Source organism: Primulina huaijiensis, chromosome 14 (assembly GCF_012295235.1).
Source record: "Primulina huaijiensis isolate GDHJ02 chromosome 14, ASM1229523v2, whole genome shotgun sequence".
In the NCBI taxonomy this organism is placed as follows: Eukaryota; Viridiplantae; Streptophyta; class Magnoliopsida; order Lamiales; family Gesneriaceae; genus Primulina; species Primulina huaijiensis.
Window position 1 is genome coordinate 2,868,495 of NC_133319.1, and position 27,961 is coordinate 2,896,455.

Below are 27,961 nucleotides of genomic sequence, written 5' to 3' on the forward strand. Positions count from 1 at the left end.
ATGTCCTTCATGTGATATTCAACCCACGTAATGTATAATTTTGCATAAATAAAATTGTGACTAAACCTTAATTATCTAAAATTACACGGTTCACTGGATAAAATTCTGGCCTTATTTAATTATTTATATAAAAATTATTTAGTGACACAATTAACACTTTATTAGAATATTCTTAGGAAATATTAATAGGGTGAAAGCTTTTTTAAAAACCAAACTCCTAGACAAAACAACGTTCTCATGAAGACTAATGGGCTCTAAGACCTAGCATCAACAAACTAGTATGTGAAGAACTTCCTTAGTTTATTCTTTCTTATGTCACTTAATAATTATTATTCAACTTAATTATTTATATTTATGTGAATCTTTATAAATCAAAATTTTTCATTAAATGACTTTATATTCACATTTTTACTTGATATCTTCCATAATATCTATCATGCAAAAATAATTTCTAAACCTATGTTCGAAATTGCATTGAACTTGAAAATTTTAAAATATAATTCCAAGTCAAAATTTATTAATTTGAAAATTGTTTCCAAATTAAATTTTTTATTTTTTTTTGGAATAGCCAAAATTCCAAAATTTGGATTTAATTTCCAATCAAGTTGGTACCATAGTCCGATTAATAGCACAATTTTAGTTTTCAAAATGCAAATAGCTTTATCTTTATCAAATTTTATAATATAAAATTAGTTAAGTTTGAGAAACTTCAAACAATTAGCCGACAGTTTTATGATGTCAAAATTATCAATTCACATACCAATTCACATACTCAATTCCATCCAATTGTCAAATAGGTTGTGCACCTAGCTTTATTGTCCTTTTTATAACATAAAACAATAATAACAAAAATGCTAGTTGTCTTGCAATTACTGAGTACATTTCATACTTACAATAAATTCTAAGATAAATTTCTTAATATTATGATATTCAAACTTCAAACTTCACGTTTCTTACATGAATTTCCATAAATAAAGTTTCTTAAAAGTTTATGATATTGGATTTTCAGAAAAAGAAAACAAATATATTCAAGACAGATGTATCATGCCTTTGATATCAAATATTAGAGTTTTTCTCAAAAATCATGTTTCTACACATTGATGGACATGATAAACAAATATCCGAAAGTGAATCGAATAATACCTCCAACCATTTAATAATTTGTAAGTATCATGTTTTCTTCTGATTTGAATCCTTTTAAGCACTACAATCATATGTAGATTGTGTAATATTGTCCTTATGGATTGTACGAGTTGTATGCATAGAGACATCAAACGCTGCTATATATAGGCATTTTCATACGATTAATGAGTAAGATTAGGAAGCTTGAGAGTCAAAAAAGAAAGGCACATGAGCGTATCAAAAGTCTAAAGTCGAGACAACACATGCACCGTTAGTCCAAAATTCAGACTACGATCATTGCCGTCAGGGACGTAGCCAGAAAATATTTTGATCCTAGGCTGTGGGGGAACATTTTTTGGAAGAGTGTTGAGATGGAACAAACCTGACTTCTGAGCCAACAAAGGTTGCGGGGGGAACAACAGGCTTCACGTGAAATTTCCAACTAGTAGAAGACTTGCAGCTCTCATCCTCTTGTTTCCATTTTCGGTGACGACTGTGAAAGAAAACCCTCTGGAAATAGGCTAAAAATTGAAAATGCAAGGCTAAAATTTTTTAAAAAAGAAAACTCAATCCATATTTTTCACTAGGTCAAAAAATGTAGACTGGGCTAGAGCCCACCTCAGCCTTTGGGGTGGCTCCGTCCCTGATTGCCGTTGTCAACACAGTTTCTCTTTTGTTTATCTTGATATGGGCATTCAATTTTTTCTTACATCATAGCCTTGTTTTGAAGGTCTGGAGAGAGTTCAGCATGCATCCCCGCGTCCAGATAGGAGGGGTGGATGCACATTTTCAAAAAGATGGATCATTTTTGGATTGATGTTGCAATTTGTAAGTACCAGTTTTGTCCGGCATCAATGAACAACAATGCTGACGAGTATATAACCAGCTTGACAGTATTATTGATGCCAGAATCGCTGCAGAAAATGTTGGACAGAGGGATACTTGAAAACCTACGTTCTATTAAAGCTGGCAAAAGGTTGCATTGTTGCCTCGTAAGATTAGTAATTTCACTATTAATTATGTGCTACTGGATATTTTTTGTGTTTGATTCTTCGCGATATGATGAGAAATATAATTTCTTTTTCGTATAGTTTGACCAATAGATCGCGAAAATTATAAGAGAAATGACAGTCGAGATAAAAAATTTCGTATGTTTGCTACATTTTAATTTGTGGAAGACATTCACAAAACAAGTTGCATTTCGATCAATCACGGTTATCACTCAAGAAGGACGCATCTCGTCGGGGCTCCATCAGCCCCGGGGATCTTCATAGGTAAGCATTGTAGTGCGTATTTTCCAGCAGCGATTTCTTTCAAATCCAGCCCCTCCAAAGGGATTACATCCTATATATATAAGTAGATTTTTAAACATTAAAATAAAGGGTTTTGCTCAATTTTTAGCATATTTAAGTAGATTCGAAAAGAATGAAAAATCTTCACAAAAAGACCAAACTTAATTCATAAATACGTACAGATGAAAATATTACCCCTTTATTCAGCAAAATCTTATGCACTTCCACTGTTTTGCTTGAGGCAGCAACTGATAAGTAATCCATTCCTACAATTAACGTTTTATGTTGATTAAATTCAACATTTCATCTTATATCTCAGTATAAACGATAATCACATTCTTAATAAAAACATAAAAAAATATTTATTTTTACTTGCCAATGAGTTTGATTTCTGTATGTTCAATTAGCCAATTTGCTCCATCGGGCTCCAATCCGACATACCCCAATTCAAATTCCTTCCTTCGCATAAGGCCCCTATATACAAACAAAGGGAAAAAAAAAACAAAATAATATTCGATTATGTATTAGAAAATCACGTCCCGGACAACACAAAATGTTTCGAAAAAGATTTGGAAAAATAAAATTTTGAAAATATTTAATAATTTTATTTGTTAAAGTACATATTCAGTATTAATTAGTTATTGATAACATATCATACATTTTTTTTTTTGAGTACAACATATCTTAATTACTTAAGCAAAGGACATCTTTTAAGTTCTGATAATTATTTGAAAAGCAGATGTCTAAATAATATTAAAGAATTATATATTCGAAAACATATCTGAGTAAGTTTTCTTTCATGAAAATATTAATCTCCATTTTGAAAATTTTATAAATACATCATCATGAGTTAATTTTCAACTGTGTCTATATTTAATATCAATGCTTGCAAAATTTGTATTGGTTAAATATCATAATTGCATGGATCTATACCTACGAGTGTTATCTGTCTTGAAAATTACACGTTTCAGTCCTTTCGGAAGCTTCAACGACTTCAAAACAACACCTGAGTAAAGTATTATCGAACACAAGCGTTGTTTTAGGGAAAAAAACTACACAAATAATCAAATTGGATATAGGTTTTTGACACAAGTACCTGTTATGTTCTTCTTTCCAGGAACATCAACTAACAAGACCGGACCTGTCAATAAATAGTAGAATGTACTCTTTTTAAAGTATAATATTACATATTTGAAAACATCCCAACAATTCGGAATTTATATATATATATATAAGATCTTATTATTATTATTATTATTCTGATACCGTTGAGAGTGTGAATATTGAGTGTGGCAACATCATGCCCCTTGAACATTTTCTGGTATGCATGAGCAGGAGAATCTACGTGGGTTCCCATGTGAGTGCTCATTTTCACTATTTTTAAGGTTTCATTCAGGAACGTTCCCTTCAGACCATTGCTAAGGCCCCACGTTGTCTGCCCGGCACGTATCGGGGAACTTATGTCGTGAATGCTCCTGTAATTGTAGTACACCGCTCCATCAGATGAGGAGAGGAGGAGGAGGAAGAAGACTGCAGGCCATGAAAACGGCATCCGCGATGGGCGGTGGCCGGTGTAAGTTAAATGGTATTGTCCCATTGCATGAATGAGAAGAATAGGTTGATGAAATCTAGGATTAACATAATTGCGATAACGTTTTCTTTTTTATATTAATTAAGCGTGGAATTAATTACATTGTTAAATTTATTCATTATCAAATTTTGGNTTATTTTTATAATCCAAGCCTTATTTTTCCAAATCAAGTTATGATCTACAGGATTTTAATATAGCTTTAAATGTGTATGTTACACTATGGCACAATTAATGAAGACTTAATCAGACATATTAATGTAAAATAACTATTTTTTGAAGATTAGCTTAATTGGTTTCTCTTTCATTTTACTCTATGGAGTGTTTGTCTATATATACATATATATATATTCGGAATTATAGTCGCATATAATTTTACTTATGGTTCCAAAAAGCGTGAAGTGTCACGATCAATCATTATAAATTTTAAGCGGATTTAACACGAGTTTAAAGATAAAAAACAATTTAAATTTTTACTATAACCTCAGTTATATCAAGTCAAGCGATAGGCTAATAACCAGTGTTATAAAAAAAAACTCTCTTAAGCTAGATTAAACATCTTATTTTTTCATTTTTTTAATGAATATGTTTTTATAAAAATATATAAATATTAAATAAAAAATCGTGAGTATAAATAGGCACACTAATTGATAATGATGTTATTTTTATTATATTATTTTGTTGATTTGTAGGATACTATTAATGATTGCAATTTTAATAATTTTATGTTCTTTAGACTTTTAAATTTATGCTATCGATATCCTTTTATTTATTGTTGGACTTATAATAATTAAAAAAACTTAGTAAACACTTAGAACGTTTTTAAACTTTTAAATTTGTTTACGTTTCTCGCTTTTTAGAAATTTTATAGCGAGTGTTCAATAAAAAATATTGGATTATATACATATAACAAATCACTAAAAAATTACATACCCGCAATTCTTCATAACAAATTAATCAATTAATAAAAAAAATTGTTTTGAAAAATAAAATAACAAATATATAATTAAGAGTCGGTCTCACGAATCTTTATATTGAGACGGGTCAACCCTACCGATATTCACAATAAAAAGTAATACTCTTAGCAAAAAAAGTAATACTTTTTCATGGATAACCCAAATAAGAGACCCGTCTCACAAAATACGATCCGTGAGACTGTCTGACACAAAATTTGCCTATAATTAAATACTAACCGATGCTAATTTGAAAATACACTCCCAATATAGTATTATCTGTCGTACAAACTAAACAAGTAGAGTGGAAAGACATGAAACTACTGGATAACATATAAACTTACAAATTGTATTATTTATAGATTTATAATTATTTCAAACCACTTTTGAAGAAAATCAACATAAACCAAGGGCAGCTAATATTCAGTTTCATTTAAATTATTCTTATACGTCGTCGTCGTCGTCGTCGTCTTCTTTCTGTCCTTTCTTCTTCTTCTCATCCACTTTCATCCGATTAGCAATACAATACAATAAACCAGCAATTATTGAAATTCCTAGCGCAACAGCGAGAGCGATGAGCACAAAAGAAATTAGGAACTTCATTTATCTTTAACTTAGTACTTATGATTCCAACTCAATATAATATTATTTGAATATAGAGGAGAGGGACTTTTATGCATTTTATAGAAGATGATCGAGGCAGAAAATACTCTTGGCGTGCAATTTTCATAATTTATATGGTAGCATAAATGCATATCATGCTTGTAATATTCATAATATTCTTCATGAAGGGCTCATTTAGTTCGTTTGATTGAATGGGATAAATTTTTTATCTCGTCCGATCAAATGTTTTGTTATAATTATAATATTTATCATACATCAATCAAATCATCGCATATGTATAATATTACAATATAATCTTTAATTACTATATAACTTTTATTTACATTCACTAATTATTAAAAAGATATGCAAATTACAATTTACTATTTTATCTCAAATTTAGTCAATCGTCCAAATTAAATATATTATTATTTATCCATTACTATTCCACGTCCAACTCAAAAATTTTAATAATCATACCATTTTAATCAAATCAAATGAAATCTCATCCATCCAAGTAAAGCCTAGGATAATGATCTTAGGATGACCTTTCTAGACCTTAAGCTGGTAATGTATGAAAAATAAACTTTAACAAGTTAAATAACTAAAAGTCAAAACAGACCAACTTACAAAACTAAAATTGTAATGATCTCATTAAGCAGATGGTGGATTGCACACTTCTTCTACAACGGATTCGTCTGCAGAAGGCGTACTGTGCTCGGAAATATATGGTTCTCCTGAACTGAAGATGGAACTGCCAACAAGAAGAGATCTAAAAGCTTATTTCTAGCTACTTCATAAACGTACGTAGAAGAAAATTGCCAACTCTTTTGATGATAATCCTGAATATTATTTATGAGAACTCCTCACTGTATCTGCATTGATAAGTTCCAAACACGATCAAATCCTGTTCTCAGTTCAAATCGACTTTTTTGAAAAATTTATTTGGAATGCTAGTTGGCCCAAATGGACCAAACCCATTAAGGTAAGCTTCAGCCTCTGAACCAAATCGTATACTAATAATTGTGGTCAACTCCCAACCCAAATTGTTTGCTAATTTGAAATGGGTTTAGGACGTTGGTCCACTACAAGATCATGTTCACGATTACGTGCTTCTCTCTCTCAATAAGATATGGGTAAATTGAAGAACGGAGACAAATAAAACATTAATTATAGACTATTCATTCAAATGATCACCAAATATTGGTCATTTTGTGGCGGAGGAAGATGAATTAACTAGCATTAATTACACGTGGAATTATTAAAGGGTAAAATTTGGTATACCTTTACCCATTGGTGGTTGAATTTTCACCTTTTTATGCAACAATTTTGACGGATTTGAAAAGTTTGGGGAGAGCATGCATGCATGCATGATGAAGTAGTAATTGAGTGGTTCCCCATGTGATCATGCAAATATCGATCAAACTCCTGTTTCGAGTCCATTCACTTTATCTTGTTGAAATTAATGATTTCATGTTACATTTTTTTTATATTATAAATTGTATGTTATTCATGTTATCATTTTACGATATATTGTCGACATTCTGGTAAAAAAAATAGCATGAAAGTTAATGGTTTTATGTTCAAATTCGAAAAACACAGTTACAAATTATTATTTATTTTACATAGGGAATTTTATGCTTTTTTTATTTTTATATGAGTAATAAATGATTTTTCTCAACTTTAACAAAGATAATCCTAATTAAGTTTGCGTATGCAATTTCATAATTCTAGCGTCGTGTAATAATGAAATTAATATATTTAGTCAATAATAAAATAAAACAGTTGGATCAAGTGTTCTAAACAATTGTAGACGATTGACCCGCGGCCGTCCATTGCTTACGTTAAATGCTTAGGCGGTCACCTAGGTGGTTTTTATTTTTTATTTTACATAAATATCTAATTTTTATTGTTTATCTTCATATTTCTTCAATATTCATTTATATCTAATTCAAAATGAATGATATATTCTTCTTCTTTATACGATACAAATTGATTAAATGACAAACAATCATTTTTAAAAAATATAAAAAATTTAACAAATTCTATATATTACATCAAACAAGCGTCTAGACAGCTTTTAAAAATCGAGACGATGAGTGAAACGCCTAAGTGACATCTTTTAAAACAATGGTTGGATCATGTGACATGGTTAAGATGTATTATTTTTTCTTCATTGGTTAGTTGCGATTCGGTTGGATATGATTGTTTGTTTTAATTAATATAAAATATATTAGTTAGTATGAAGTATGCGAATTGTGGAATGGGATCCAAGAAATTGCACTCATGATGTCGTACCAAATTTATGGCCAATAAAGTGTCATTTTGACTTTGTTGGACTTTTAAAAATATATTTTTAATTTGGATATAAAACTTTGTGGCTTGAGATAAAGTTAAAAATAATGAAAAATGTTTTTTTCTATTAATTTCTAAAGAATTAAGTGTTTCTTTCTATACTATTAAGACAAAAACTTGTGTGAGACGGTTTCACAGATCGTATTTTGTGAGACAGATCCCTTATTTGGGACATCCATGAAAAAGTAATACTTTTTATGCTAAGAGTATTACTTTTTATTGTGAATATCGGTAGGGTTGACCCGTCTCAAAGATAAAGATTTTTATGAGACCGTCTCACAAGAGACTTAACCATAATCATTATATTTATCTTTACTAGCTAATAGGTTTTGTAACACATATTAATTAATTTTTTAAGGTCACGTAACGGTTTAGATATCAAACATTTACTATATTGTTTTTAATGCTAATAAAGATGGTAGATGGAGCATACATGTCTCGAGTAAGTTCGATTAGACTAGTTTTGTATAGTGAAAATTGTCAGTTTAAAATATGATGTAAATAATATAAATAAATAAATTCAAGAATGAAATCTTTTAAAAGACCAGTCTTTTTTTAGAATTTTTTTAATGGTGCAACGCGAGAACTTCTCAGATAGTCATCTTTCTAAGTATTGATCTCGTCTAAACACACTTAACTTCGAATTTATGATAGGATATGGTACATTAGTGCTCAAATTTCAGGAAACCTATCCTATTTGTTTTTCTATTTGTATTAATATTTAGGGTTTTATGACCTCTAAAGCTTATTTGGAAACTGGCTCACCATTAAATAGGTTGAGCTAAAGTGGTGAAATGTCAATTTCATTAATTATTTTACCATTGTCGTTGAAGTAGGTTAGCAGAGGCAATAAATCACNGGTGCTCACATAGGTGTGCACGGTAGGTATGCAGCATATCAAAACTGTAGGAGAATTGGAAAATATATATTTTAAATGAACAGCTTGGTTTATTAGACTTTCATGTATTTAAACAATTTTACTTTCATTTCCATTAAATAATTTCAACAATGCACATGACAATTAACGATTTCATTAATAATTGGAATAGCAAAACAGATTTTATTCCATGTTTTGAAATAGTTAGCCATACCTACTGGGTTGAAATCATGGTTGGGACAACATTTTGTTATACACCAAAATATTGCTGGCAGCTTTTTGATAAATCGTCTAATGTATGAAGAGTACTAATTCGATTTTTATAATTTGCAACTTGGTTCAATCATTGGGAAATAATCTAACGTATTGTTGGGGAATCAATAATTACGTCACAGAAATGAACATAAATTACAAGTATTTGCATTTCACTTTTTGTTAACTCCTGTTTCATTATCAATATTAAAAACAGTTCAAGATTTTACAGATAAAATCACACCCACTTCATAATTTATTTAAAAAAACCTATTTAGACTTTGAAAACGTACTGTATTTATCTTTAGTACGCTTTAGGTAAACTTAAATGATCAACACATTAACTTATAAACCACGTTGACCAAGTAAACTACACTAAGACAGCTTTAATAAGTTCAAAGCTGGGATGGCAGAGACGAAGAAATATTTAAACCCCTGATCTCGTGCTCACCATGTCTACCCTCCAAGCCTACTCCTTGGGACCATTTAGTCCTTACTTTATATAACTGTGGTCTTCACAATGTATAATACACAAATATTAATGGCAAAAAACATCTTAATAATGAATTAATACTTTTCAATTATCTTTCCAATTTATAAGCATGGAGTAAAGAATCCATAAAGACGATACATAAAAAGTAATCGGACAAAAGGGATTTATTTGTCCATTTAGTAAGAGATGGATAATGTGTTTAATAGCATGTGCATCGGAGAAATTAGTTAGGAAAAAGAAAAAGTTTTCCAAAGAAAATGATATATTTCTCCTATTCTTGCTCCTTTGTTCACGCCGCATTCCGTTCTATAATCACTTGCACACTCCCTTCATCACCATCTCCCATTTTTCAAGGTCCATAGACTAAGTAAACAGACAGAGACATAAATGTCTGAGTTGTGCGATTCCAAGATTAAAATTTTCACGCTTTTATTCTCTGACTTGGTTTTATTTTGTTCTGTCATTCTTTCTCATCCACTCTACTTTTCTTACTTCGTTTTCTTCTTACCTTACATTCTTAAACTTGTGTCTTTTGTCTACCCTCTTTTCATTACCACTTTCCTTGTCCTCTTTGCTGTTCTTGCTGGCCTTGTTCATGATAGTTTCTCAACTGAATTTGGTCAAAGCTGGGTTGGCTATCTGCAGATTGCTTGTAGGTCTGTTTTAGAAAGGCTGCAGTCCAAGAAAGAAGTTGAAAATGAAGGGTTCGGCTGTTTGGAGGATCTTGAAATGTATAGAATTTTGTTTGGCCCTGCAGTGATGGGAGTTGAAGGAAACCAAGTTGGTCAGGTTATGGAGGAAAAATCAGGAGAAAATCCTTTGCAAGGATTACAATCAAGTGTTAAAGAAGGTTCATTGGATGTAGACCTCAACCTTAAAAAATATGAGCTTCTCACTGCTGATAAGTTAAAAGAAAGTTCAATTCTTGGTGCTGAGATGGAAGAGAAGAGATTGGAGAGTTTCTTGGAATTGTTTGATGAATTTGAAAGCATGAATCCAAGATTGGATGAGAAGAAAGTTGATCCACTAGTGAACAATGAAACCGAAAAAATAGGAGAAAAACAGATTGGGTTGTCACCTCTGGGAAATGCATCCCGGGCAGCAGCTGATAAGATAAATGTGAACACCACTAAATGGAGAAAAGAGCATACACCCAAAGTCAAAGAACATTCTCAAAGGCTAAACTTTAATGATGATTATACTTGCGAAAACGGCGCCGAGAGTTCTCCGACAATGGGTTCAAATGTTGGGACTTATGGATCCATGAGGAAGGAAAAGGAGTGGAGAAGGACGTTGGCGTGCATGTTATTCGAGGAGCGACACAATGTGGATGGCGGTGAAGGAATGGACTCGTTGTGGGAGACATACGAAACAGATTCAACCAAGCCGAAGCTGTCGAAGAAGATTAGTAAAAAGAAGAGCGGATTTGAATCCGATGAAGAGTATGGCTATGAATACGAGATGGAGGACAATATGTGTTGCTTACAAGCCATCAAATTGTCAGCGGGGAAGATGAGTTTAGGACAAGCCATCAAATTGTCAGCGGGGAAGATGAATTTAGGCGTGGGGAAGCCTAATCTTGTTAAGTTTTCCAAGGCTGTTAAAGGGTTCGGATGGTTGCATCGAGTCAGCAAGAATAACAAGAAGGTGCATAATAGTGGAGACAGATACTAGTGCAACTACCTCTGTTATATTTGAGAAAAAAATATCTCATGGGAACGTTCTTCGGAAAGCAGATTTGTGTAGTTAGACACTTGGGTTCCACGTCTAGGTCTCTACTTTTCACTAAATCGGTATAACAGGTAAATATAATGATTTATATGTATGTTCTGTTATTCCATCAAAATTAAACAGGCTTTTGATTGTGATAGTATCACATGAATTGCTTCTGGGAATGTTTATTCGGAATATTTACTTGTGAAGGCTTGATTAACTCCATCTTTCGTGCAAATTCAAACGGGTAACGACTCTTGAAAGGCAAGAACTTTCTGTTTCCTAGAGCCCCAATTTCATAATAAAAAAATAATAAAAAAAAAAAACAAGAAAATGGATTCTTGATGCCAACTTTCTGTTATCAGATGCCAACTCAGCTCGTGGAAACTGTTAGATATTCGGGTTCTAGATTTCTCCAATATTAACACCAATCGTGGCTTTCAAGACCAAAGTATAGCGTCAAATCTTTGAGCAATCATATTGTCTCTTTATTTCAATCATTAAAATGGATTTTAAACCACTCCAGTTACTCAGCTAAGAAAAATTTGGCAATAAATTTTTGCCCATTTGTTCTGCTCAGCAGCATTAGCATACAGTAGTAGCTGGACTTGTACTCAAAAGTTTAAGCATCAATTTACTAATGGAATCAAATAAAATGTGACATTCAAAAAGTAGGTGTAGAAATTAAATAACAAGTGACGAAGGCTGAAAAAAAGTGATGAATTGAAAATTTATAAGGCCGGAAGATAAATTCACCAAATACAAAATGAACGAAGAATTCCGTACCTTAGGCGTCACCAATATGTGCTACTAAAGAAAACCTACTTGATCTCATCTAACAATTAACTATTATACCCACAAATGGGGTGACATGAACAAATTAGTTAGCCGACGGAAGTTTGAGACGTTCGAGTTGCAACAAAATTGTCGACCCAAAAGATTTTCTAACCACGTAAAAATTACAAGAAATCGAATTAAATGCCAAATGAAACCGTTCACTCACCACCACCCTCTAAACTACAATTCCTCGAGAAGTTGAAGGAACTCGCGGTGCCATGTTAGCATTGCCATTGCCCATCCCACCAGGACGGTTCATGCGGCCTCTATGGCCATAACTATTATCAGACCTCTCATACCCGTCGTGACTTGAAGATCCTCCACGATTACCACCCCTGTTCACAAAATCACTCCTGCCATTAAAATCACCCCTGTTGTAACCCCTTCCACCTCCATAGTATCCACGCCCTCTGACTCCCTCATTTCTGAACCCAGAGCCCCTTCCAGTTTGAAATCTCCCCCGGAAATTCCCTATGGAGAATATAAAAATTACAGGCGAAAAAAGAAAGTAATGGACATTGTCCATGAATAACAAGCTTTAGAATCAACAGTCGCTAAAGAAAACCAGCCACAAATAGAAAAAAAACTAACAATACAAAACCGCAAGAACCACCATAGAATAAGCAAAGTAGATTGATCCATAGTTTAAAATATTCCTGAATACTATGAGCATGCTTAACAAGTTAACTACAGTATCTAACTTACCTCGAGAATTTGTTGATCTCTTTTCCTCAACAAATGCTTGGCGGCCACTGATGGTCACCGGAGAAGCCTGTTACAAAAGGATAATTTGATAACAGCAAAAAAAGCAGTAAATCAGATTCATGGAAACATAGGAGAGAGAACAACACAGCCAGAAGTAGAACTACAACCATCCCAGCCCCAAAGACCCAATATCATTTTTCATCGAATCAACACAAATTGTGGAATGCAAGCTAGATGATAACTTCAACATAATAGTACAATCAACCAACATCACCAAGAATTCGCTTCTGGTAGATGACAAAAATAACAAAACTAAGGAATACTTTCAGGCGCATGCAAACACAAATCCTAGTTTATTGCTGTTTAAAGTTACTTCCTGAAATTCCAGTCTTCATTTCTTACTCTAGCTCCAAAATTGGATGTCCAGCTCAGAAATTGCTATTTTCATCAGTTGAACTTATTAGCAAATTGCACAATAAGATCTTCATATCCCTACATGGAGTCTCATACAATTAAAACTTCATGTCTTTTATAAAACAGCCCAACTTAAAAATAGAACGTCTAAAGTCATGTCAACAAAGCACGAAACTTCTCAAGTAAAAACATGCAATCCCACAACAAAATTAATTGAACTCAAATATCAGGGGCAATATTAGTGTGACTACTTAGCCTAAAAAAACATGGAACTTCTCAACCTGGGCTCAATTGCGGACATGCTATTTTTTTCAGAAAAAGTGGGGAATCTCCCAATTAGGCAGCATTTCAAACTTGGAAGAGGCAATCACAAAAATTGGTTTCAATGCACCAGACTTTTAAGGTTGAGAGAAGACATAATACGAAAGCTATACACAGCCGCTCTCCTGCAAATGACTATAGCCTCAACTAATTGCAGGGTCCAAAATTTTCTCTGATTGAGAGAAAATTGAATGAAATGTATAAACTGAAATGTCCTTTTTCATTCTATGCTCCACTTCGAAAAAGGTTTTAAAGACAAGGGCAGAGGGGCCACAAAGTATCCATGAAGTATTTTTTTGCCACATAGAAGCTGAATAGCACTTATGTAATATTGCATCACCTTTGCAAACGCTGGTAGGAACACAATTATCAGATGAGATACATATCACATTAAAATATCACAAGTATTATAGAGTTAATTTTTTTACGGTTTTCAAAGCCTCTCCATATAAATGCTTATAACCTCAAACAGCTGCTGAAGTTACAGAATTTTCAAGGTCTCAATATAAGCAAAAGTTTAAAAGAAGTTCCAGAAATTATACGTCCTATTGTGAAATGAAGGTAAAAAATTATGCTTTTTTTTGTCTATAGTGAGTCAGTGTTGCATTCCAAGAGTTCCCTCATACCCATACAGAGTACATGCTAAATTCACACTCATCTGCGTGTTTCATCCTTTTCTCTTTCTAACTTCCCATGAATTCTCAACTTCTTCCATAATATTTTATTGGGTATCCATAAGAAAATATCAAATTATTCAACTTTCTTTTGTTCTTAAAGAAACTCAATGCCCAAAGCATCATTAAAGATTTAGATAGTATAGGGTATGTTTGATTGCGTCGGTGAGATAAACGGACAAAATTTTACAGTGATAAATAGTGAAGTTTGGTAGGGTAAGAAGTGGTCATTTACGTGATTGGACAAAGTAAACCTTTATTAAAAAAATTATTTTAAAATTTTCTCCCCACAATTAATCATAATTTTGCACCCCCATAGCAGGAAATAGAACAATGATCCAATTTTCATCAATACAAAATAAACATACCTCGAGAGCTTTTTGCACAGAACTTGCCTCTTCAAATTCAACAAATCCAAAACAAAATCCTTGTTGCTGTGCCAATATGTTAAAATAACTTTTAGTTATTGAGCTATCGACAGGGAAAAGAAGCATCGATCATGTCATTCGTCCGTTTAGGAAAAGATTGGTATATCTGAACATACTCTGTTGCTTCTAACTTGAATTCCATCACTCTTGATAGTCCCAAATTTCTTGAATATTTCCTCAAGTAAGGCTTCAGTGGCGTTCATTGGAAGGCCCTTTATGTATACTGAGTAACCATCAGCTGCACAAAGTGGAGAACCAAAATTTTATAAATAATAGTTAAACAAGTATCGAAATGACAATATTACTCTTGAAATAGATAATATAGATCCATTAGCATGTCGTACCTTCACCCTCTTGGTTATTCTCATTATCAGTGGCAGATTCCTCATTCGAAACAGGCACATCATTCGCTGGGGTAAATGTTGGGGTCGTTTGCTCCACGTTTACCGGTGAAGCTTTCCGAGGAGCAGATGGTGGAGGTGAGAAAGTTGCAGCACTTTCCTTGAGATCCATCACCTGAATTATAGAAGGGGTGAATATTAGACAAGTCACAATGTGACGACAAAAGCTACAACCAAACCTACCACATCACAAGTATCCAGAAATAACAAAATAAACTTAAGTACAAGAACCAAAACCAGGTCAGATATAAAATTAACTCAATAATTGGAAAAGTTGCTTAAACTGACACAACTACCAGTTGGAACATATAATGTATAACAGTAGGGATCATTTTTTAAACTATCGAAGGCCACTTACAATAGAAGCATAGGACTTCTTTATCACTTCCTCACTTTTAACATTCGATTCGACTACAATCTGAGAATCATCCTTTGCTTGGTCAACAACCTCACTGAGGGGAATCTCATCTTCAACAACGGACACATCTCCATTATCCGGTGGATCGTAAACTTCTTCTGCAATGGATTCATCAGCGGAAGGTGTACTGTGCTCGGAAGAATGGTTCTCCTGAACTGAAGATACTGCCGACAAAAAGAGAAAAAAAGCTTATTTCAACTTTAAAAAGTAGAAGAAAATGACAAACGGGAATATAACCAATTGACTGTCATGGTTACCTGGCTCGGCTCTAATGGGCACCTCATCGTCATTGACCACTGCTGGGATCACTTTAGCATTATCCACAAATCGAAACATATCGTTCAAAACAAAGTAGCCTCTCTCTTGTGGGGCGAGGAAGAAAGTTTGGGCAAAATTGCGAACAGTGTTGTCCTTCCCTATCATATAACCAGTAACAAGAACCTGAAAACCACCACCAAAGGACTCTTGTGCATCCACGGATTTGATCTCAGCTTTGAAATCTCCATAGTTGAGAGAAACAATCTTCTCATTAATGGCCTGCGCAATCACATCATACACAAAACATAGACTACATTATAAAATCAAGAAAATAAATGGCACCGATTCATTTAAAACCTGGGCATATGAGTTTGATCATTCAACAACGCAAATAATAAATAATCAAATAATTAAGAAGCTCCTTTCTCCCTTCAAATATTCTCATCATAGTCATTTCAGCAACCAAACAGACAACAAAGTAAGCCTTACATATCTAATAAACATTAGCTTAGCCACCACTCATCACCTTGTTAGTTTGGAAAATAAACTAAAGATAAAGTAGAAGACACGTCAACGATTTCGATGCAGAAAGAACGATTACTTGCATAGTAGTGGTAACACTCAAGGATCCTTCGCCCTCAGGTCGCCCGAGTTTGCTGGTGTCCTGGTAAAACCGGTGAACTAGCCCCGGTGAATGATGCAAGATGTGATAATACTGCTGCACAAATGCGTTCCCAACCTATACACGCCCAACAGAAATTTAATCGAGTCACACAAAAAAAACCACAAAAGGAAAAGAAAAGACCAAAAAAGTAACAGAACATACAACTTGAGCAGAAACCGGTGTCTGCGTGCCTGCTGCTGCATCCGCCGCCATCGCCAAATCAACTATCTCTGTAGCAAAACGTGCGAAAAACCTAATCAAGTGAAAAAACAGGCGTACACATACAACTGCAGCTTCACGGATTCATCTTCGCACGTATACTCCAGAACACAATACGAAGCATGTAAACAACTAAAAGATCATCGGATCGGGTCACACCTGTAAGCTAATCTGACTCGAATGAGCTTTCGTCTCGAGAGAGAACCAACTTGGGTCTCTCGACTTGCAAGTCTTTTCACCGCTTCAAACTTTCTGTGAGGACTTCCGTAGCTCAGGTGGTGGAATCTAGGGTTTAGGAGAACGCAAAGCCAAGGAGCGGAAACACAGGGGAGAGAGAGAGAGGACGAATATGCATTTATTTATTATTATAGTGCCCCTAATTGCCATTCTTCGGAGCAAAGGACACATCGCAAAACAAATAAATGTGTGCTTATTTTTTTAATTAATTGCCAATAATTATCCGTAACAAATTTAATTATCATAAAATTTGTCAGAACTCATATAAAAAATAATACGAAATGACAATTGGTCTCACGAATCTTTATCTGTGAGACGGGACAACCCTTACAATAAAAAGTAATATTGTTAGCATAAAAAGTAATAATTTTTCATGGATGACCCAAATAAGATATTCGTCTTACAAAATACGACCCGTGAGACCGTCTCACACAAGTTTTTGTCTAATTCCAAACATTAAATCATCTAAATCAGGATGATTCATCTTATACATATAAACATATAAGACAGTCTAATCATTATTACGTTAGATTTCGAAAATATAAACAAACCCTCATTAAAAAATGTGAAAAAAAATAATTATTTATTTCATTTTGTGTATGTGAAATGATTGCAATCATACGAAACGAATGGGGTATTAAATTTGTGAAAATTACGTGAACAAGTACTTAAATGACAATTAGTATGTTTTTATTCATATATTTTATTCAACTAATATTAATAATTAATTATCAATTGACTTGTATTCACTTTTATAATGTGACGATGGAATGAGAAAATTAATAGACGTAACGTAATTCATCAAATCCATCCAAAACAATAAAGTTATGGATCCGAATCATATCATATTATAAGAAACACAAACATATAATTAATAAAAACAAATTTTGAAACTCAAATCTTATTTATTTTTTGTTAAGCTTTTATACATAAAACTATAACATTTTAAAAAATTGACCACAGGAACGTCTTCTTGATTCAACAAAGAACCCTTATAGCTAGGGCCTTGGCCCGGAGTTTATCTTATTTGCACATAAAAGATAGTGTTAATCTAGAATTTTGTTAAGATTGGAACTTAGATCTAACTCAACCTCAAAAACTAACTCAAGAGGTGAGCATTGTCCAAGCCCATATAAATAACTCCCAGGTATTTTATCCAACCGACGTGGGATAATTAACATACCCTCTCACGCTCGGTTGGATAAAATATCTAGGAGTTGTTTATATGAGCTTGGACAATCCTCACCTCTTGAACTAGCTTTTGAGGTTGAGTTAGGTCTAAGTTCCAATCTTAACAAGTTTATATGTACGTATCGAAAAGTAAAAATGATCAGAATTTAATCTTCAATAAACATGATTCCCAATTCCAACCATGCCACTGGTTTCACGCTTGATACATTGGAAGTCAGTAAACAAAAGGGACATTACATTGTTATAGTCTTAAGATTAAACCTCGCGGCTCTTACACAGGCGAAGGCAAGCTGACCAAAAGTCGACCATTCACCACGCTGCAAAATGGAAAGGGGATTAAGCTTCGTTAGACAACATATATAATATAAATGCACAAAACCCTGAACAAATTATTTCGATTTAACTGAATTAACCGATATTTCCTCTTATACGTATGTTGGTTTCACTAGTTAGAAGATCAAATGTTTATTCCAAGACAAGAGCAAAGCCTCGTATCCAATAGAAATCGAGCAAAGAGTTCTGATCCGATAGCCCAAACATGTATGTGCAAGGTGAAGGGAGGTTCACCTCTTGACGTAGTAGTAACAGAAATCTGCCAAGATAAAAGTCTGAACAACTTCTGCTAACAGCACCATAGGAACCCAAGCGTACGCTGCGCCAACCAGGAACAAATACTTTCCAGCAGAATCATACACCTAAACGGAAATTGATAAAGAAAACATGGCCAACACAAATCGAAATTAATCAATGAGTTGATATACCTATCTTGTGTCATAAAACTGTTCCAATAGATGTTTCACCGAATGGATTATTAGACAAAAACGGCACTGAAACGCCAAACATAAAGTACCTGAATGATCCAATGAGCACATCCGAAAAATCTTGAAACCCCAAGGGCGAAAACGTAATGGGCTGTAAATGGTTCGATCATCTGAATTGAAGTTGAGTAAAGCAAGAGATAACATTAGTGTCCATCACTCGGTATGATCTGTTAATAGATAATGAACTAGAGGGTCTAATAAGCTAAACCTTGGTGTTCTGTATCATCCGAAGTTGCGGCAAAACTGATACTGATTCCAAATACACTGCAAATGCCCAAAGCATTCGAGCAACACGTAAATGTTGGGTAAAAGGATGGATGAGGATGGCAAGAATTGCAGCCGGCGCCACCTATTAAAGAGGTGTAGAAAGTACAAGTATTTTAATGAATCCAATTTACAGTTAAGCTCTCTAACTAGTCTAATGCAGCACCATGAACGGATTTAAACTCTTTCCAGGCACCAATTTTCTTATTAAGACAACTATGAGCATGCATGAAAAAAATGGCTAAAAAATAGAGCTGAAAAAAACTTCATTTACCACATAATATAAGGGCATGCTGTCCAGGTTGGAAACATATGTTGACTTTAACTTGAATCTTATCATGTAGATAACCCACAAAGTTGATACGAGCGTGGAAAAATCAAGAAGAGTGTGAATGTCACCCTCCATAATATAGCTACAACATAATCTGGCCGTCAAGAATATTGCTGTGAGCTCTTGAGACTTCAGAGAAATGCCTAATACATGCGAAAGAAGCAATATATTACAATAAAGATTCCAAAAAAATAACTGGTCAATACATGTGACAGTGGGCGTAATTTTCTGTGGCAGGTTTTTCAGAATGTACAGGTATTTATCACTCAATAATTCATGCAAAAGAATTTCCAATTAATCTTCAATGATCCTTGGAGGAGCTGAAGTGAACCCAGTGCCAGTCTCAAGTTTTCAAATTCAATGGAAGGGTGCATTCGAATCAAATAACAAGTTTTTTGAGTAAACTTGAAATTATTGAAAAGAGTACGATACGAAATAAAAGAAGCAAACTAAACCGTAATCCACAAAATTTAAGAAATATGGCTTAATGTTTGGAATTATGAATAGGTTATCTCCAATCAAACACCATAGTATTTAATGGTTACAAAAAACTAGAAGTCCAAAAAACCTCATACTTAAAAGTAACCAACGATTAACATTGCTCTTGTTTTTTAGAAAAATATTATGGTCACGGCCTATGAAAAATATTATAAACTAAATCTTAAAGCACAATGCTTCTCGTATGCCTCCTCAGCTGGCTAAACCTTTGAGTTGATATTATGGAATTTTCAAAAACTTGATTTTAAGGGAATATGCTATTTGGGTATACAATAAATTCTATCTGAATTGAAGAACAAGGAAATTACAAGATCACGAGCGTTCACCCCAAAGAATTGAATAGGGAATATCGAGCGTGCAGCAAGAAGAGAAACAGAGGAAAGGTGAAATCTTACACGGAAGTGGGACTCATTTCATATTCATCATCAGTTATCAGTTGAAAAATAAAAATGCAATGGCATTATATATTAACGGACTCACCAACTCAGTAACTTGTGATTACACACTGATTATGATGCGTAAATGGAAAACCATTATTTATTATTGTATACTAGTTTTTTCCTTTATTGTGATTGTATCAAAAGATTACATGAAATGCAACAAGGATACTAGACTCATTGAGGAATAGTATGTAACATTAATCAACACATGTCCTTCTCTCGAGGGCAAAAAAAAAGAATTAGCCTTTTTTCTCGTTTTACAAGTCTTTCGAATATCACAAGACATTAAAACTCAACAGATTATAGGAGGATAGAGTAGTGAAATTCCAAGAGTTTTAGCACATCCAAACAATAAATGCAGTTCAAGGCACATCCCAAAGGCAACATATGAATCTAGGCCATGACAAGAATCGAAATTTTTGTTGTTTTTGGTTTCGAAAGCAAGAAAAATCAGCTTTCTCGACAATTGATCAATCAAAACGATTATTGAAATATGTCCCGTGATTTGGTAACATATACGGCTTTAACACAATCTTTCGCGGGAAAAACTCTTCAGTACTTTGTTGTAACAATAGACAACACATAAATTGAGAAAAACAACAACTGCTGCAGAAAAAAATTGTGTTTTGTCACCAATAACGGAGTTCGGTGGAAGATACAACATTTATTGTTGTAGGTATTGGTTGTCATAATTTGTGCATCAAATTTTGACAACGCATTCAGACGAGAAGACACGTTTTCAAATAACACTATAAATAGAGCTCCCTTCCCTCTTTCCAAAATTTTCAACTCGTTCTCAACTCTTTCTCTCATAGTATTTGAGTGCTCTCAGAGTGTGCGTTCTCTTTGGAAACATAGTAAGTGTTATCGAAGATGAAAGTCGATGCAAGAATAAGGAAGATAGGTTGGTAACTTCGAAGCGGACAGAGGCTTTATCAATGATAAGAGGAAGATTTATAGACCGTGACTCCAGTGGAAGCCAAAGGCGATGTAGATCAAAGTCAAGAAATAAGAAGAAAAATATTTACTACTTTAAATGTGGTGGTAAAAGGCACTTCAAGAAAGATTGTACGAATATCGATAAGGGTTTTCAAGGAAATGTGGCTAGTATTTCGGGCGATGGTGAAATATTATTCAGCGAACCAACAACAGTTACAAAAGACAGACATAAATATTGTGACACGTGGATTATGGATTCAGGAGCGACGTGGCAAGTGATGTCTTGGAGATAATGGTTCAATCAGTATGAACCAATCTTATAAGGATTTGTATTCATGGGAAATGATCGTGCATTGAAAATCGCTGGGGACGATACTATCAAAATAAAAATGTTTTAGGACACAATTCGCACCATACAGGAGGTAAGACATGTGAAGGGGCTGACGAAGAATTTTTTGTCTTTAAGGCAATTGGATGATACCGGGTGCAAAACCCGTATCGAGAAAGAGATCATGAAAATTGTGAAGGGCGAGCTTGTGGTTATGAAAGCGGAAAAAATTACTGCAAATCTGTATATAATTTTGGGAGAAATACACAAAGAGACGGAACTAGCTATTGCATTGATTGGTTCAGGAGAAGAATTAACAGTGTTGTGGCATATAAAGCTCGAGAATATTTTAGAACGATGGTTGAAAATTCTCTCAGAACGGAAGCTGCTGGGGCTTACAAAAGTGTCACTACCTTTTGTGGTCATTGTGTTGTCAATAAACAACACAGATTAAAGTTTGACATTTCTACTGTCATAAATAAAACCATATTGAAGCTGATTTATTCGGATGTTTGGCAAGCACCGGTTGTATCTTTAGAAGTAGCGAGATACTTTGTCTCGTTCATTGATGATTTCTCTAAGAGATGTTGGGCGCATCCAATCAAAAAGAAATCGATGTTTTTCATGTCTTCAAAGATTTGAGAGCACGGGTTGAACTAGATTTTGAAAAGAAAATCAAGTGTTTGAGGACTGACAATGGCAGAGAATATATCAGTGACGGATTTTATGCATTTTGCCAATATGAAAGACATCAAAAGATAGTGCAACAACACAGATTAAAGTTTGACACTTCTGCTGCCATAAATAAAACCATATTGAAGCTGATTTATTCGGATGTTTGGCAAGCACCGGTTGTATCTTTAGAAGTAGCGAGATACTTTGTCTCGTTCATTGATGATTTCTCTAAGAGATGTTGGGTGCATCCAATCAAAAAGAAATCGATGTTTTTCAGGTCTTCAAAGATTTGAGAGCGCGGGTTGAACTAGATTTTGAAAAGAAAATCAAGTGTTTGAGGACTGACAATGGCAGAGAATATATCAGTGACGGATTTTATGCATTTTGCCAATATGAAAGACATCAAAAGATAGTGCACAACGGCTTACACACCTCAACAGAATAGAGTGGTACAGCGGATGAACAGAACCTTGTTGGACAGAACAAGCGCCATGTTGAGGACTACAGTCCAGCCAAGTCATTTGGACAGAAGCAGTCAAAACCACTTGTTATATCATCAATCGTTCTCCTTCAATGGTGATTTATGTTAAGACTCCGATGAAGATGTGGACTGAGAAGTCGTCTGATTATTCTCATTTGCATACATTTGGAACACCGAGAAGTCGTCTGATTATTCTTATTTGCACACATTTGGAAGTTCTGTGTACGTTCTGTACAATTAGCAAGAAATATCGAAGTTGGATTCGAAATCTAGAAAATGTATATTCTTGGGTCATGCTGATGGGGTAAAGAGGTTTTGCTCGTGGGATCCTACTGTCCACAAGTTTGTCATCAACATGCATGTTATCTTCGAGGAAAATAAAGTAAAATGAGACAAAGGTACATTGAATTCAAAAACTACTATAATTCAAGTGAAAAATATGACAGACGAAGATCAAATTTCTTGTGAAACGGTATCAGAGTTCGAGGAACAAGAACATATTGAGTCTGGGGTTTCCAAAGTGAGACGGTCAACTCGAAAATGAAGACCACCAGGTCAGCTTTCCAATATGTCACTGAAAGCGTGGTGTTTGACCTACATCTTGAATAGCTAGACGTGAAAACAACAATTCTTCATGGAGATCTTGAAAAAAAAATCAATATGCTTCAATCAAAAGGTTTTGCGGAAAAATCGGGTAGCANTCTGCTCCTTCATCTTCTCGTCTACGGGCTGCAAGGCCAAGGAACAAGAACAAGTCACAACTGCACAAGCACTCTCGAGCCTCGGCAGTCGGCTCTCGGTGGGAGGTCGATTCTTTCACTGTCATAATTCATGCCTTCTTTGTTTTCATTTGGATTTTTGTTTGAGCATTTGGATATTTGTATTTCTGTTTGAGCACTTGGATTTTTGTATTTCTGTTTGAGCACTTGGATCATTTGTATTTCACTGTACAAGCACTTGGATTAAATTTTTGACTTAAATTTCGGGTACCCGACTATACCCGAAAATTTCGGGTACCCGAACCATCGGGTGGCACTGATTAAAGTTCGGGTTCGGGTATTAAATGTGCTATCCGAAAATTTCGGGTACCCGACCCGAACTACCCGAACACGTGAAACACGATCCGACGCCCATCCCTAGATATGATAGACTTAGAACCAGCAAACAAGATTCTAGGGATGCGAGTTCACCGAGACATAAGTAACATAAAGATTGGCTTTTGAGGAAAATTATTTAAATAAAGTCTTGCAACGCTTCAACATGCAAGATAGTAAGTCAATTTCTACCCTTCTTCCGGTTAACTTCAAGTTATTATCTGATATGTGTCCTAGCAATGAAGCAGAGAAGATGGAGATGTCTCGAGTACCATATGTTTCAGCAATGAGAAGTTTGATGTTCGCCATGTTCTGTACAAGACCGGACATCGCTCAAGCAGTGGGAGCAGTTAGCCGGTATATAGCGAATCCTGGAAGATAGCATTAGAGTACTGTTAAGAGGATTCTTGGATACATTAAGGGTACCTCACATACTGCATCATGTTATGGAAGATCGAATTTTACACTCAGAGGTTATGTCGATTCAGATTATGCAGGTGATCCTGATAAGAAAAAATCTATTACTAGTTATGTATTTACACTTGCAGAGTCAGCAGTAAGCTGAGTTTCAAAGCTGCAAATAGTTGTGATGTTATCCACAAGAGAAACGGAATATACGGCAGATACTCAAGCTTGCAAGGAGGCAATATGGATTTAGAGGTTATTGGAGGATATCGGACACAAACAAGAAAATGTTCCTTTGTTTTGTGAAAGTCAAAGTGCTTTGCACATCGTAAAGAATCTAGCCTTTCAGTCCAGGACTAAACACAGTTTCACTTTGTTCGAGAAGCAGTAAAGGAAGGAATATGGATATTCAGAAGATCCATACAAAGAATAACATAGGTAATGTTCTGAACAAGCCAGTAAACACTGATAAGTTTGAATGGTGTAGATTCTCGAGTGACATATCAGAAACATAAGCAGTAGGAAATAACAAGATTGAAAAGATGTGTGGATATGTGTTTAATTCTCAATTAATTCTCCAAGTGAGAGAAATGTCGGCAATAATGGAGTTAGGTGGGAGACAACATTTATCGTTGTAGGTGTTGGTTGTCATAATTTGTGCAGCGAATTTTGGCAACACATTCAAACGAAAAGACGTGTTTTCACACGGACAAGGAGCTCTATATGAAGACCTTGAAAATCAACATGGTTTAGTGTCAAAAAATGTGGCTTTGTGGATGAATAATCATGAAATCATGGCTTAAGGGACATGGGTTCATTGAGTAGTGGCTTAGTGGACGAACAATCATGGGATCATGGCATGTAGTGGGGTGCCTTACCAACCCTATAAATAGTGGCCAAATGCTAGAGAAATCACACCACAAACCACTCCAAGTTGCTGTCGATTTTCAAGTATCAAAATTCTACCCAAATTCAGAAAACTTTGCTCATCGTTTTAACATCCAAATCCGATCTTCACCGTTCAGAATACACCTACACATGTTTTAAGCAACATATCCAAATTTCATATCGATCCAACGGTTCAATTAGGTGCATACATTTTTTCAAGGTGACTGGTTTTTGGTGTCAAACTCCAAATTGTTCATTTCAAGATTTTCGGAACAATTTCTCATGTAAGTGGGTTTTTGCTATACTTTTATGTGCACTTGCATTTCATAAGTGTACTATTTGCTATATATAAAATGACATGCTTGTTCTTCATAAGTGTGTCCATGTTTGTACAAAAAGAAGTATGTATGTTTTGAAATTCGATCGACATATGTTATTCCTTCTATTTGTTAAATGATATTTCAAAGCATGTTTGAGGAAAATATTTTTGAAGGCACTGTTATGATTCATATTTGAAATGGCCAGGAAATTCCGATGTTTGCTTTGATTTGATATGGCCCTGATGCGGTGGGATATAATAACCGATACTATGGCCTCGCCCCCTTAGAAGATATAACTTAGGGAACTGATCAGTTAGCCATGTAAAATAAGATGATTATCAGTGCCATTTGTTTGAATTGATATGATATTATATGATTTGAACATGTTATCTGTCTTCGAATGATATACGCATTTGTTATCAACTATGATCGATCGGCTCCTATTTAGTGAGTATTTCTCTAAATACTCACCCCTTACTTCCTCCCCTCAGATAAGAACAAAGAATAAATTGAGGAAGAAGAACAAGAATATTTCTGGGGCCGGTGAAGATGTCGATTCAAACAAGACCAGTCATGTTATTTCGTTTTTGTCATTTTTTTACGCTTCCGCATTTCGTTCAAGTTTAGTAAAGACACTGATGTGATTTATGAAATAGACTATTTTGGATATTTGATTACTACGAGGCTTGTTGTTTATAAATTGTGTGATTGTGAAACAACGCCGGTGTCGATTAACCCCGATCTCGGGGCATGACACTCTACAAATGGAGATTTCTCCCCTCTCGTTTTCAACTATTCTTGTCACATGACATTTGATTGCTTAGTTCTATAATATTTGTTAGGTATTTTGGTCTATTGTAATAAGAGAAATAAGTGGTTATACATTATAAAATATTATAGCGTGATTCTTTCATCTTGCACGTGTTTTTTACCATGTTAATTTTTACGGGTTTTTCGCGTAAATTTCGGAGTCCAATTTTATATTTTATTGTCATATTTATATGTCAAATGGAGTACGCGAGACCAACATGTTTTGCCTCTTATGACTACTAACCACGCAAGTAATTGAATTGAAATTTCATGAGAACGCAACTTCATCAAAAACAAGTTTTGAGCATTTCAGTCAATCCCTTATTTTATAAACTTCGTTTACAATATCATTTTCGGTAGAAATTGAAGTGTTCGATGTCATTTTCTAAATCTGGTCAACTTTAGATATTAAAAATAATTCCAACTTTTTAACATATTATCTATAAATATTTATTTCGATTTAATATATTTTAAAACCAACAAAAGAAAACTTCTTGATTGTATTCGCAAAATTCTAATTTCTTACTCTCAGATATAACTTCTTGACATCACCACTCTTTTTAAGAAACAAACCGGATTTACCCAAAATATAAATGATTTCCCCCCCTCAAAATTTGCAAAACAAACGGAAAAGCATCAAATGATAAAGGGACAGAAAATCCCCGATCAAGGAAGCGATTAAACCCAAAACAAACCCATGAAAAACAAATTTATAAATCAAAAATTGAAAAGAAATCAGTACCTGTGCAAGTCTTCTGAGTGGTGAGCTTATAGATCAAGACCAAAACCCCAGCAAAATGGACGGATTCAGCGGCGATGAAGAAATGGTTATGATCTTTAACCAGGCATTTCACCACCACCAACGCGCACAGAACGAACGCCACCCCCAGAAACGTCTTCACTTTCGTCGATTGCAGCCGCACCCATGCAAAAAGCTTGTTCCACGGCGACGCAGCACTGCTCTTCTTCCCCATCCCCCACAATCAAATCTCCCTGCAGAAAATTAATGGAACTGCGTGTACATTATATATATATATATCAAGACTGGGAAATATGGATTTTAGCTAGAGTTGACACGAAGTAGAGTGGCATGCAACGGTTGGGTTACGGGGTTTTATTGGTCTGATTTGGACACCCCACAATCGAGATTACGATATTCCAATAACATACTTTACGGGAAATCATATAAAATTATTATTTTTAAGGTATTTTAAAATAGTTTTATTATTTATAGGAAGAAAAATAAAATTGAATTCTAAAATATAGGGAGAACATATATTATTCTTATATCAATATGTTTCCTACATATAATTCCATGTATAAATATATTTGAAAAATTATAATTAATAAATCCCCTAAAAATATTTTATATACTAATATTTATCAAGAATAATGTTCGTATTTGGTTCAACTTCTAACTGTGAGTGTTCAAATTTTTTTGTTATGCATCATCAAATATAGATAAATAAATAAAATTTAGTTTTGACCTAATCCGTAGCTAATTTGGTTTGAGCAACTTTCAATTATTGGGGTAATAAAAATTTTTTTCTAAAAAAAAAAAAATTCAGAGCATCTAGCGTCCGTTTCTAAAACGTAGGCCTGCCAAATATTCAGCTTTAAATTCTGAATTTAAAGGAGAAAAACAAGTATAT

General features: G+C 34.2%; 4 protein-coding genes across 5 annotated transcripts; 1 reads left to right on the forward strand and 3 right to left on the reverse strand.

Annotated features, from left to right (window-relative positions):
- Window positions 1-2,340: 2,340 nt before the first annotated feature.
- On the reverse strand, window positions 2,341-3,979 carry LOC140957170 (cyclase-like protein 3). Its single transcript, XM_073414301.1, has 6 exons — window positions 3,681-3,979; window positions 3,511-3,555; window positions 3,348-3,420; window positions 2,791-2,888; window positions 2,610-2,680; window positions 2,341-2,466 (listed from the first exon to the last, which is right to left on the reverse strand). The coding sequence occupies exons 1-6, from the start codon at window positions 3,964-3,966 to the stop codon at window positions 2,341-2,343; spliced, it is 699 nt and encodes a 232-aa protein (XP_073270402.1). The 5' UTR covers window positions 3,967-3,979.
- A 5,943-nt stretch (window positions 3,980-9,922) lies between these two features.
- Window positions 9,923-11,209, forward strand: LOC140957171 (uncharacterized). The gene has a single exon (XM_073414302.1). The coding sequence runs from the start codon at window positions 9,923-9,925 to the stop codon at window positions 11,207-11,209; it is 1,287 nt and encodes a 428-aa protein (XP_073270403.1).
- A 740-nt stretch (window positions 11,210-11,949) lies between these two features.
- On the reverse strand, window positions 11,950-16,954 carry LOC140957072 (nuclear transport factor 2-like). Of its 2 annotated transcripts, none has more exons than XM_073414150.1 (10): window positions 16,747-16,954; window positions 16,531-16,598; window positions 16,306-16,443; window positions 15,704-15,983; window positions 15,387-15,610; window positions 14,972-15,143; window positions 14,744-14,865; window positions 14,568-14,633; window positions 12,791-12,857; window positions 11,950-12,556 (listed from the first exon to the last, which is right to left on the reverse strand). In XM_073414150.1, exons 2-10 carry the CDS (start codon window positions 16,579-16,581, stop codon window positions 12,261-12,263), a joined length of 1,416 nt encoding a protein of 471 aa, XP_073270251.1. In that variant the 5' UTR covers window positions 16,582-16,598; window positions 16,747-16,954; the 3' UTR covers window positions 11,950-12,260. The 2 variants fall into 2 exon arrangements, with proteins under 2 accessions (XP_073270251.1, XP_073270250.1); XM_073414149.1 differs by having other exon boundaries at window positions 15,387-15,601; window positions 15,692-15,983.
- Window positions 16,955-18,161: 1,207 nt separating this feature from the next.
- Window positions 18,162-27,432, reverse strand: LOC140957415 (uncharacterized). The gene is made up of 6 exons (XM_073414650.1): window positions 27,052-27,432; window positions 19,375-19,574; window positions 19,045-19,185; window positions 18,866-18,946; window positions 18,583-18,710; window positions 18,162-18,332 (listed from the first exon to the last, which is right to left on the reverse strand). The coding sequence occupies exons 1-6, from the start codon at window positions 27,281-27,283 to the stop codon at window positions 18,287-18,289; spliced, it is 828 nt and encodes a 275-aa protein (XP_073270751.1). The 5' UTR covers window positions 27,284-27,432; the 3' UTR covers window positions 18,162-18,286.
- Window positions 27,433-27,961: the final 529 nt, after the last annotated feature.